The 12,663-nt window shown below is 40.3% G+C and overlaps 1 protein-coding gene across 2 annotated transcripts in view; it reads left to right on the forward strand.

The window, feature by feature from the left end:
• The window catches only part of CDH13 (cadherin 13), a gene marked incomplete at its 3' end in the record, with an annotated part of 498,288 nt that overhangs the window by 160,726 nt on the left and 324,899 nt on the right, over positions 1–12,663 (forward strand). For both annotated transcript variants that reach the window (XM_082489177.1, XM_082489176.1), the window contains exon 3: positions 12,024–12,232. In XM_082489177.1, coding sequence (XP_082345303.1) covers positions 12,024–12,232 — 209 coding nt within the window. The remainder of the gene's footprint in view (positions 1–12,023; positions 12,233–12,663) is intronic.

Genomic DNA, 12,663 nt, shown 5'->3' on the forward strand with positions numbered 1-12,663 from the left:
AGGTTCATTGATGGAGAAGATGAGAAGGCAAAAGATTTCCCCTGGAAACAGAAGGAACTTTGTTTCAGTTTTGCACTGGGAAAGTTGAACAATCCATGGCATAAATGGTTTGAGCAGATTTTCAGGCATGGCATTACTCATTCAGCAGCTGAGAAAATAGGCCAGCAACCTACAGTATCCATTTTGAAAGAAAAATATTACACAGTGGATTTATTACTCACTCTCATTTCCTTTTATGTATTGTAAATGATGCGTCATTCTCTATTTCTGAAACAAAACTCCTACCACTGAGTGCTATTTGGAAATTAGTTGCACATGGCACAAGCTGAAAGTTTTATTCCTGGGGGTGCCTTTTAAGAAAACATTATTGTACATCAAGAAAGACTTTTAGAATGATTATGATACCAGAAGAAGGGCAGCTGTATGCAGATGTCCATGTATTTGGGGTTTTTTTATCGTTTCCTAGCATGTACTGACCAAGAGTTTTGCTTCTTAGCAGAGTGTTGAGATTGGGAAGCAGCCTATGCAACTCACTGTTGAATTACAGATTAGCTGTAATTTCACAGAGAAGGTGAAACCAAGACCCAAGATTGAGAAGATGGAGGCAATATTGTCTCTGCAAGCTATCTGTGGGTAATGTGTAAAAAGCACTTTGTATTGATAGCTTATTTAATGAAAAGCTTCTGCACTTTGGCTTCTTGTCTCAATGTACTGCTAGAGCAAGAGAGACACATCAAGCAATATTTTTTCTCCCTTCTCTGAGCAAAGCAAGTGTATAAGGCTGCGAGTGGCTGCCATGCATTTGGTATAGGACAAAAGATATTTTTTTGGAATAGTAATTTCTTCTTCCATCCTCAAATCGCTGAGTTATTTGTACTTCCCACGGAAGGAGTGGACAAAGCATCCATTCCTCCAGTGAGGCCCGATATTTAATTTCTGTCATTTAGCAAGCTTTCTTACTTATGGCCCAAACTTCAGGCAAATGTAAATGCGTGCATAATTTAGTGGATCTTCTGTTCATCTAATAGCATATCATCATTTCAGTTAAATTAACTTAAGACTTGTAGAAAACTGGTCTTAGTTGAGCATTGACAGAAGCTTGTGCCACTAAAAAAAAGGAAAAAAAAAAAAAGTTATGACAGATCACATTAAGAAATGACAGATCACTGTAATTATAACAAACCAACCTTGAAGACAAACACTTTTAATTGTGAACTTGAGGGAAAAAATCCCCATGACCTGCGGCTAATTGTCTAGTTAACTGAAAACCCTTACTAAAGAAATTTGTGGCTTTGGAGACGTTTTAAAAACACACTGGCATAAATAAGGTACTTTCTGTGCCGGTTGCACTGTAGTTATTTCCTGTGAGTGATTGCTTGTTGTTACTTTTTGACATCTGCTGGCAGCAATTTATTTACATAGTTAAATCTCCTGGGACACTGTTTCTTCTGTTGAATACAACCTCAGCTGATTAGTTTCCAATAAATTCCATATATCAAGAAATTTGGTTTGGGTAGCACTTAGGGTGACTGCTCAAAGATCAGATGTGTGCCCGTGCAGAAGCCAAGAAAATTCATGGTCAGTAGTATACTGCCTCAGCCAGCAGTCAAAGGAAATTATCCGGTATGTCCCACTGGGAATTCTTGTACAAACTCAGACTTCTGTCCCATGTTCCTCCACTATAAGGTACAATTCATTTCATATAGACAAACATCTTGCAGCAATTTGCAGAGCCACATAACATATTGAATACATTTGAATGTCTTTGATTCTGTCTGCTTGCCTTGGACTAGGGAAGATTTTGTAAGAATTGAAAGGTGATTTCATCTTATGTTTTCCTGGGGCTTTTAGCAAAATGTTATGTAAATCTGCTAAAATGGAATAATATCGATCATTTGCATCGCAATGGGAAATGCTTTCATTGAAACTAACAAAGTTGGAGTCTTTTCTACATATTGCTTCTGGGTTTGGGGTCATTTGAACTGTTCAGAATCAACGCCGTGTTACTAGTGAAATGTCATAGTCCTCCACAGATGTGACAGTTCTTTTGAGAGTGCAGCTTGTAATGTAACACAACGTAGTATCAATTTGCGTCCTCTGCATTTACAAAGAGACAACAGCTCCATTTAAACTGAACTATATGTTGTGCTCAGAAGATCAATGACTGTGATATAACATCTAAAGTTTTGATTTTTATTTTTTCTGCAGACACGCTTACTGACATCATATTTTATTTGAAACAATATTTTTTCTCTAGGGCTTAGAGCAGAAGCTATAGTATTACCATGCCTTATAATGCAGCCACTGACCCAGGAAATCAGTCAATAAAGTGTCTACATTGTAATGAATAAGTCAAGATAACTTCCAGCTGAGAACAACTCATTACAACTCCTTCTACTTGATTAGATTTTTGCCCTAAATGAGACAACAGGCAGCCAAAAGATGTATGAAGGTATCATGTAATGTGAGCTGGGGAAGTCTGTTGCAGGGAGGAGGGGATGCCTTCAGTTTTGACTGTAGTGTTTATATTTTCCCATGATTTCAAGCAGCCGGAGACTGCTGATGGAGCCGTCTCGGTAGAATAAATTTGCTGAAGAACACAAGATGTTATTGAAGGATCTTTCTTTCTAGCAGAAAGGAAAGAGGGAACAAGGTGGGCAAAGGCAAAAAGAAGCAGTGACGTATCTGTGCTGAAAAAGGCAGGAATCCTTGAATTTGGTGCTGACAGGAGCCATTTTGCTGGTATAGTACTCTGTGCTCTGTGAAAACACACGCTGGAATCCCAAACAGGAACCTTGGTGCTGCAGGGCTAATGCATTCTGCTTCAGCGCTGGGCTGATACAAGTTGTGATGCTTCTGGTTTTAGGGCAGGGGTTTTCCGCTGTAGCTCAGGGTGCCCGATGCCATACTCTTACCTAGCAGAGTGGTGTTGCGATGTGCTGGGAGAAGAGAGGCAGAGAGCTTGGTGAGGTGTGAAAAGATGCCAGAGTACAGTCTTGGCTATAGTAGAAGATGAGGAGAGGGACTGAGCAGAGCATCACTAATTTGGGTCTTCAGTGGGGAGGGAGTCGCTCAGTCTGGAATCACACATCACAGCCATTACACAAAAGCAGAGGGAGCTTTCAGTCTAGGGTTACTTATGGCTCAAGTGAACTGCACTACAGAATTTCAAATTGTTACCAGTTTTTCCAGCTCTGCTAGGATTGTTGGTGGTAGCCAGGTAATGCAGGAGAGGGACCAATGTGAAAATGTCACACCTTTTATTGACTGCAGCCGTTTTCTAGGTGAAATCCATCTTTCTTGATCTATGGGAAGCTTACCTCTTACACTTGATGTATTCTTGCTAGGCATTTTGACTGCACAGAAAAAACCTGCAACTATTAATAGGTATCATTTACACTGTGGAAGGGCAGATACGTACACCCTATTGCCTGCTGGATGAACTGTTGGTCTAATTTTTGCATGTTAACAGAACTATGCACAAATCTGGTCATCACACACAAATTGCATGGGGATGTTTACCTAAACTGGCAATCAGTTTGGTTTTGTAGACATAAGTGTGGGCAAGGATAAAGTCTGTTTAGTACTTGTTCTTCCAAAGAAGTTGAATATAGATGTGTATTTCGTTTATATTAAGCAGTTCTTGTTATATTTTGGTGAATGTTGTACTGTTGCTCACTTTTTCGTGGTTTTTGACTATCTGGATGCTAAATAAGTCATCATTATAATTTACTTCAGGGGCACAGAAAGAAATTATATAGATACAAGAGAATCATAAACATGCAGTGGGAGATAATAACCTACTATTGCTTGTTGTATTTTTTTTTAAATAATTCTGTAGCAATTCTGCTGCAGAGCTAGAATTTAGCATTAAACTGTTTAAAAGACCTTCAAAAAAGATTTTCATAAAACTCATTTTGTTCATTTTCTTAAATGTTCAATAAGATTTTTTTTTTTGTGTGTAAAGAAATATTTCAGTCATGCTTGTAGCTTTTCTAAGCCCTAAATCCATTATTTCTAGAGCACTTTTAGATGTAAAAAGGAACAACCCGTATGACTTAACTGTTGACAGTTTCTTGTCTGGACTTCATTCTGCCTCCAAAAGTGTCATGGGGCAGCATAGTTCTCTTTCTATTCTTCTTCCTTCTGCTGTCCAGGTATTCTTGCAGAAAACCACCAGAAATAAACACGCTGTGGGCTCCCTGCCAGAAACCACGTTCCAGAGGTGATTTTGAAGGCATCTCAAAGGAAGGGAGAGAAGCTCTTTCTCCTAATTGACAATATTGTTGGCTTGAAAAGCGTGATGGCTTTTGTTTCTCAGCTGCCTTTGTCATTAGCTGTTGTAACAGTTTCCTCTTTTGTTCTTGGATGGATTTAGGTTGCCCAGATGTGTTGCTTCCAGGTAGATTTCACCCTCTCCACACTGATGGGATAATTCATCTCTTGAAGAATCATCTCACTTTGCATTTCTATTAATTTGTGTTGGGCTGCTCTGTGACACCCGCCCTGTACCAGTCAGGCATTCCACAGTGGGACCAATGCTGTCCTGCAGTGGCCAGTTACCATCTCCTTACTGGCCTGCTGTTTTCAGTCAGCATCAGTGTTTGTTGCTAACAAGAGCTTTGCTAGATCATGGTACTTTATGAATTTTTATATAAAAGAACAGCACTTGGAAGCATTTCTGTTTGCTTGAACCATCACTTTTCTCTCCTTGTAGTTGATGAAGCTCAGCTTCGCCAGTTTCTGTCTAACTTCTCTATTTTGCTAATATCGTTGAGCAGGGAGGACTTTTTAGCAGAGCTGAGGGATTGCTGCTAGGCTGGAAAGTTAAGTTGCCTTTGTGTAGTTGTAATGTACTTTTCTTGCATCTCTAAACCTCTCCCAGGTACAGCTTCCAGCTTGTGGTTTCAATATGATCTAATGTTACTTGTTAAAAAGGACAAGAAATAATACGTAGGATGACATTTGCTTGATGCTGTAATTCCCACTAATTTGAACAAGGCTAGGTTGTATTTACAAAAAGGAAACGAACCTTTGTTGATAGAGTAATTAAGCGTGTGTTTGGTGTGTATTTTCAAGGTGAAATTTCCTCACTGAGGAGCTGTTTTGTTACCAGCTGTCATTAGCTAACATGACAATATCTGTAAATAGAGACATACAGAGTAAGTTTTTGTCTGCTTATAGATAAATATGTATATTTAATTATTCAGAATACCTCTGTAGAGATTTTGTCAGAGAGAAAATTATGGATTCTGTATTTCTGTTCAGAACAAATTAAACTTCTGAGAATTAAACTCAGAAAAAAAATACTTTGGAAGAGGAATATATCAGCCTGTTATATGCTTTTGAATATAGGAAATCTATTTCAGCTTGTTTTCTTTTAATGTAGTTTACAAGAAATCCAACTGCTAATCTTTTGATGTTTTAAATTGGTATTCTTTAAAACATCTGTGGTTTGTTATCATAAATATCACAGTTATGTAGAAACCTCACATATGTGGCAAATCATAACAGTGAAAATGGGATGCACTGAAATGATGAATCCCAGGAACTTGACATTTCTTGAGATCTATCTCTTCTTGAGATTTCTGAGATCTATAAAGGGTAATATTTTCAATCGCAACTTCGGTTTCCTGTCTTTACAGTAATGGACTTGGGATCTTGCACAAGAATCCCTTTTCCAACAGGTCCTTTGATGACAATAAGCTCAAAGTCAGCGATTAAAGCCTTGGGATGCATGCAGGTATTACTAATAACGAATATTGCTTGGTGGACAATAACTTTCTGTACAGTTCCCATGTGAATGAGCTTTCTTACAAAAAGGAGTAAAAGTCTTATATAGGAGGCTGAGAAATGAACAGAGGGTGATGAGTGACGTGTATGTTGTTTTTCATTGGGAGATGCTTGGCAGTATTTTAATTTTGCTTGCATGGAGTTTTGGAGCCTGTCTCATACCATATGGCATATTAAGCACAATAAAGATGTTCATTTGGCAGCTGGAGCATGACTAGGAACATCAAGAGAGTCATATATGTATCAATAAATGGAGAACTCCACCTTCAAGTAAATAAATATTAGATCATTGTTTTAATTGCCTGTTGAGTTCTTACAATGAGATGCAATCACTAGCCATGTCTGGTGTAGCATTACCAAAATTTTAGTTTAGGGCTATAGCTGAATGTTTAGTTTTATTAATTTTTGTACTTCTGTAGCACCTTGAGCACCAAACATTTTGTTGCAAGTGCTGTACAGCCACAAAGCAAACAAGTGGTCTTTGCTCTGAAGAGCTTACAATCTAGTTAAACTCCTTAAGCTCTAACACAAAATGAGTGTGCAGGAGGACATGGGATGTTTTAGTGTGTGTGGCCACTCTCATCAGGCTGCTATTTGTCCGATCTGTTTTAACACCACTGGGGAGTATAAATAATGTCAGTTACCCATCTCATGGCTTTCCTCACACCTCATCTCTGCGACAACTGCGTGAACATCATAAACATCATCATACATCATAAGGATCATGCGTCATCATGGTTGCTAAGCAGCAAAGTGCTATATATTGGGAGACCACCTTTTCCTTTTAGGCAGACTGCCAGATGGTTTGGCCTCTTCTGTCCATGAACCTCAACAGACTCCGTAGAGCATGCATCCAACTGACATAGATTTTGGTAACTACTTTTATTTTTTTGGTATCTGGAGATTGTTTAAATACTAATCTGAAAAGATCTTCTTGGAAGAACTCTTTGTAATGGGATGTTTTATTTCTGAAGAGACATCCATACCTTCTTCTTCAAACCTGGCACTTTTTGATCATTTAGATAGCTTCTCAGTGGAACAGTTTGAGCTGTTTTCTGTTTTCTTGCATGTGCTTGTTTATCCTATATTTGGAGGTTCTCAGTCCCATGCCCAAATTTCCTTCAGGCTTGGGAGAGAGTTCAGTGTCCAAGACTCAGATGAATAAGCTGTGTCATAAGAAAAAGTGGTTAGTTCACTGCATTTTTGTAGTTTTTCTTTTCTTGTTTGAACCTCACATATGTAGCCCTAATGAAGGACAGGAAAATTAATTGAATCTAGGACTTTTATGTGTGGAAAAGACTTAAAGGTGTCACTTAGTCCATCCTCTTCGTTTGATGCAGGATCGGGTACTGAGACTGGTCTTGAGTGATTTTTGGATTTAGCTGGTATTTGATTAACCTTGTGTTAAAACCCTGCAACGGCAGGTATTCAGCATGCCCTCAGCACCCTCTTTTAATGGTTAGCTGGAAAGCTTTCTTTAATATCTGTCTGAACCTTCCCACAAGTGATATCCACAAATCCCCATCTAGCTTCTTGTTATACTGGTTAGTACTTGGAGGACATGAAGAGTAATTAATTAATCAATCTTTATAGCTTTTACATAGACTTTGTGTACAAAGCAAGTTTTCTTCACCAGAGAATAAGAACTAAAAGTCCTGTTTGCCCCGCATTCAATAGGCATTTAGAGCTTCAGCAATGTTACGTTTGTTTAAGACACAGATGTAGTGCCACAGGTGGGAACTCTGAGTAAGCTGCTGAATCTGAAACTCCTCAGACCTCTCCTGAATGCGTCGCGGGGCAGGAAAGTGCGGTCAGTGCCAGGGTCAACTCCTTAGGCTGTGTAGCTGCTAATGGAGCCTGGTATAGGCAGCTCAAGGACTGTATATTTTGAGTATCTGCACTGACTTTTCCCCAGAAGCCGCATCAGTTTAAGGATGCGTGCCTTCCCAGTGAAGGGGCATCGTGTGAATGACTGGGAATGCAATGCAATCTTGTGCCATGTTCCCTGGTCATCCCAGTCCAGGAGGCATCATCATTGTGATAAAGTTCACATTTGCCCCTAACTTCAGACTGGGGATTTTATCTAAGACCACAGTTCTCTTCAACTCTCTTAACAATTGGCTTCAGCTTCATCTCTGTTGGCCCTTGGTCTGAATAATCTTCAATGTTCTCTGTCCTTATGATCACTTCATCTACTTCCACCCACTTCTAACTTCTCTCCTACATATCAGTACTTCTCGGAGCCTTTTCATTTTCTTTACCTCTCCTTGCTATTAACCTTGTCAAATACTCTTGTTTCTCTGGTAGAATTGGGAATTGAAAGCATCAGTGCTTTTGGATGAGATAGGGTAAGAAAACAGTTTCCCACTTTCAAACAACTCTGCTTCTGCCCTTGTTGGAAAAAGTTGTAGGGTTTCATAAAGCAAGGTCAATAGACGAGCAAAATAAAAAGGTCTAAAAGTGTCAAATTCATAACTCCAAAAGAATATAGATCTAAATACTTCTGATTCCATGTGTTGAATCTGCATGGGGTCTTTGAATTTCTGCAATGCACACAGATGGTGGCAATGCAGGAGTCTCAAGGTTTGTGAATGCTGAGCAGCAAGGTGGGACAAGTGTACTCCCAGCCAGCTTCACCTCTCTTTTTGAATCCCAACACAGCGTGGCCTCTTTTTGAATGTGACCTGTAGTGTTTGGCTGGGTGATGCTATAGCTCTCAACTATGACACTTGTTTTTAAGTGATTACTTTATCATAGTTTTGTTAGGGTTTTAATTTTTTTTTTACTACTGACATAATTAATTCCTCAGTAAGTGATGCCAAATTTTTCCACTTGTAAGCTATTAATAGATAGTAGATCACCATCAGCTTTCGACTATAAGAAGCACATGTTTATTCAACAAAATAACATACTGTCCTAAGACTCTAGTTACTTTATTTATTTCTTTATTTTAAAGGAAGGAAAAGAATAATTTAAAAGAGAATCTACTCATAATTCATCAAGGCTGCAATCTAGACAGTGATTAGTATAGAGAGTTTCAACTTCCCACATTTGTAGTGACAGGGAAGTTTTGTCTTTTTTGTGGGTTGATAGCTCTAGGAGGTTGCAGTTAATCTGTTAAAATGCCTGTCATATCACCAACGTAAATTGCGATGGGTGGTTTTATGCCAGGGAGGCCTCGCTAACAGAGAGCTTTCCATCAAAATCCTACTGCGAGCGCAAGACCCTTTCCGTGAGCAGTTCATGGCCCTGGAGAGCAGCCGGGGCTCGGGGCAGTGCCGACACTGGCGCGGTTTCAGCACAGGGAAATTGTTCTAAAATGCTGCTGCTCCCAAATTCTGTGTTCCCCCACCCCCTCTGCTTCTCCTGCGGTTCAGACTGTGCAGGCAGGGGTCTGCGACGTGACAGGCTGAGATAGGTTTATCTGGAGGGACTGGAGTACCTGAAGGGAAAGAGCTTTTTGTTTCTCTTCTATTTATAATCCCTCTTGCTTTCAGCAAAATTCAATGAAATGGCATAAAGGGGGGATGCAATTCTGGTTTCTTATCCCACTGTGAATCCAAGGATAGTTCGCTTGCCCTGAAGTAAAGCAGAGGAAACGGGAGCAGCTTTTAGTTAAAACTGTGTAAGCAAGCCTAAAACCTGGGCAGAAGCAGAACCTTCGGGTGCTGGGATAATCTTTACGCGAGAGACTGCAGTGATGATAGTTTGGACTCTCCTCAGTAAGAGGACAGTCAGGCACAAATTCACAGGATCACAGCTTCGTTCTTTTAAAATCCCACCTCAGGCTCCTCCTAAGGCCTTTGTGGGTGGGCGGGGTGTGCAGGGGCTGCAGGGCCCTGTGAGGAGAGGCAGGACTGCTCCGTGCTGGACAGAGCCAGTTCCAGGTGGTTCCAGCCGGTTCCAGGTGGTTCCAGCCGGTTCCAGGTGGTTCCAGGCGGTTCCAGGTGGTTCTGCCGTGGCCCCGCCCCAGGGCACAGCTGAGCCCCTCAGCGAGGCTGGTGGTGCCCCTCTGGAAGCACCCTTCAGAAAGGGGCAAAATGCCCCAGAAAAAAGGGTGAAGGGGTGAGGAGAAAAGGTGAGAGAGAGCAGTGAGAAGCCCAGGGGAGGAGGAGGAGGAAGTGGAAGTGGAAGTGGAAGTGGAAGTGGAAGGGCTCCCAGCGCTGGACCAGGGATTTCCCACAGCCCCCGGAGGCCCCCAGCCAGGAGCACAGGTGGGTCTGTCCTGAAGGATGGGGCAGCGGAGGGGACTCCCGGTGGAGCAGGGGAAAGTGTGAGGAGGAAGGAGCCGCAGAGGAGCCATTGGGTGCCGGGAGTAACCCCCTGTTCCCCATCCCTCTGCGCCATGTGGGGAGAGGAGGCCGAGGAGTTGGGAGTGAAGGAGTGAAGCTGAGCCTGGGGACGAGCGGGGAGGAGAGAAGGTGTGGTTTTAATTTTGTCTTTTTCTTACCATCCAAATCTATTTTAATTGGCAATAAATTAATTTTCCCCAAGTCAAATCTGCTTTGCCGTGACGGTAATTGGTAAGTGATCTCCCTGTCTTTATCTTGACCCATGAGCTTTTTCATCTGATTTCCTCCGCCTGTCCTGTTGAGGCGGGGGAGTGAGAAGAGGGGCTGGGTGGGCGTCTGGGTGCAGCCCAAGGTCAACCCACCACTGTTGATTTGGCAGATAGCATCACACATCTCATATCCTGTGTCTTACTCTGAATTTTGGACGTTTGAGTTTTTTTGCTCTTGGTTTATCTTTAATTTAACCTTTCTCATCAATATTAATGATAAAATGAAGTTGCAGTCAAATTCTTTAACCAGCAACAGTTGTTCTTCCCTGTGGTGGTTCTACTCTGGGATTCAATCCCAGTGAATGCCCAGAAAAGAAGGATCTCCAAAAGGTCTGTCTTCAAGTTGTCGTGTCTGGAAGCAGATGCAAAATTTGCTGAAGATGATTTTTGTGTAACTACCCAGGAGTGTTGTTAGGCCATCCAGTATGAGATTCTGTGTTTTAAGACCACTTATAGACATTACATAGTCAGGAAAAGCTTAGGTATTGACTAGGCTGTGAGAGAATTTGGGATTATTTTTTTCCTTTAAAAACAATGACCAAGAACAAGTCTATACAGTGAATTTAAACAATTATGCAAAGTGCTTTATTTTCAGTATAACACTATTGTATTTGATCTTCTGTAGTCTGTATTCCTGTCTGCATCCATTTCTGAAAATGTAATATAGTTTTAAAAGATCCAATAGAAATGAAATGTAAAATCAAAATAGCAAAAGCATGCAGATAAGTGAAAAGTCTACAGCAGCAGTAACTCAAGGAGCAGGTAGGGAATACAGAAAGGTTCCCTGCAAAAAAATACCGTCACATGAAAATATGTTGTTCAGAGATGTCAAAACCTGAAAGTTTACTTAGTGGCAATTACAAGTTTGTGGTGAAGACCTTGTAATCATGTAGCTGGTTGTTACATCACTCATATTTTTTCCAGTATTTTGTGCAAAGTGAATCTACCAGATGGAGAAGGAACTTGAGGCAAAGTCTCAAACCTTTGTGCCTTAGAAACATTTTTGTATTTATGCCAGCCTTCCTAAAGATTTTAAATCTTCCATGTAAAGAGAAACAGGATTATTGACAGCTACTGTTTATTAAAAGTTTTCATATTCCTTAGTTATACTGATAGTGCAGCACATGCACTGTATCACAATCCTGGTAGTTCATAAGAAATGTTATAATTTGGTTTTTTCTGTTATGCAACACTTTTGTAGTAGGCTGTGAGGTTGAATATTCTGTAAACAACCAATTCTAAGCATAAAGATATACTGGGTATCTGAAAGCACTTTGCCAGCAGAAAAGCCTTTAGAAATCCTGGGTTACAATGAGGAGGATAACACGGTCTCTACTGCTACTGCATACTTTGTAGAACTAGGTGTGCATTTTGATTTGAGTGATCACAAAATGTTGATTTCCAAAGTGTTTTGTTTATCTGCTACCTTCCCAATTAGCATGGTCAAAATCTCTTCATCCTCCTAAAAGTACATATTCATAAGATTTGTCTATGAATTGGTCACACAAATGTAAAGCATATTTGAAAGTTTTTTCCCTTAGATTGGGACATTTCTTCCCAAGATCTGTGGACAAGCCTGTAACATAAAGATGTTTGAAGTCTGTGTTCCAAAGTGCATACTTATAATTGTGTTCTTTCTTTCTTTCTTTCTTCCCTCCCCTCTCCCCAGTGGATTTTGATGACTGCAAGGGGAATAACAAATTGAACTTCGAAGTTTCTAACCCAGACTTCAAGGTGGAAAGCGACGGGTCTTTAGTTGCACTAAAGAATATATCAGAAGCTGGCAGAGCCTTGTTTGTCCATGCACGGTCTGAGCACGCGGAGGATATGGCAGAAATTTTGATTGTTGGAACAAATGAAAAACATGGTGCATTAAAGGTAAGATAAATGCAAAGAACTAGAAGAAAGTGCCAAGGAGATGCTGCTAGATATTTAAGTGTGCCATCTAGGACTGTAAGCAGTTTTAATCTGTTAGCAGAGAGATCAAAATCAGTCTTCAATCCAGATATTGCTGTAATGTATTAGCACTTAGTTTAACTTAAAATACAAATTTTCCAGGTTTTGAAAAATTTATTATATCTTCAGGTGTAAATGCTAAACATTCGTAAAGAATTGATTCAAATGAAAAAGCCCAAGTATCAAAATTGGTGGGTTCTTCTGGTGTACATTACGCTGGATAACCACAGTTCGGCCATAACGGAAAATGGAAAATCATAGTCCAAATGTGTAATTTAGAATTTACAGAACCTTCACCTTCACTCCAAGTCTAAGACTGTAGGAATGAATTCTATGCTGTGGAATTTAAACTT

Source organism: Vanellus vanellus (assembly GCF_965231255.1).
Source record: "Vanellus vanellus genome assembly, chromosome: 12".
Taxonomy (NCBI): domain Eukaryota; kingdom Metazoa; phylum Chordata; class Aves; order Charadriiformes; family Charadriidae; genus Vanellus; species Vanellus vanellus.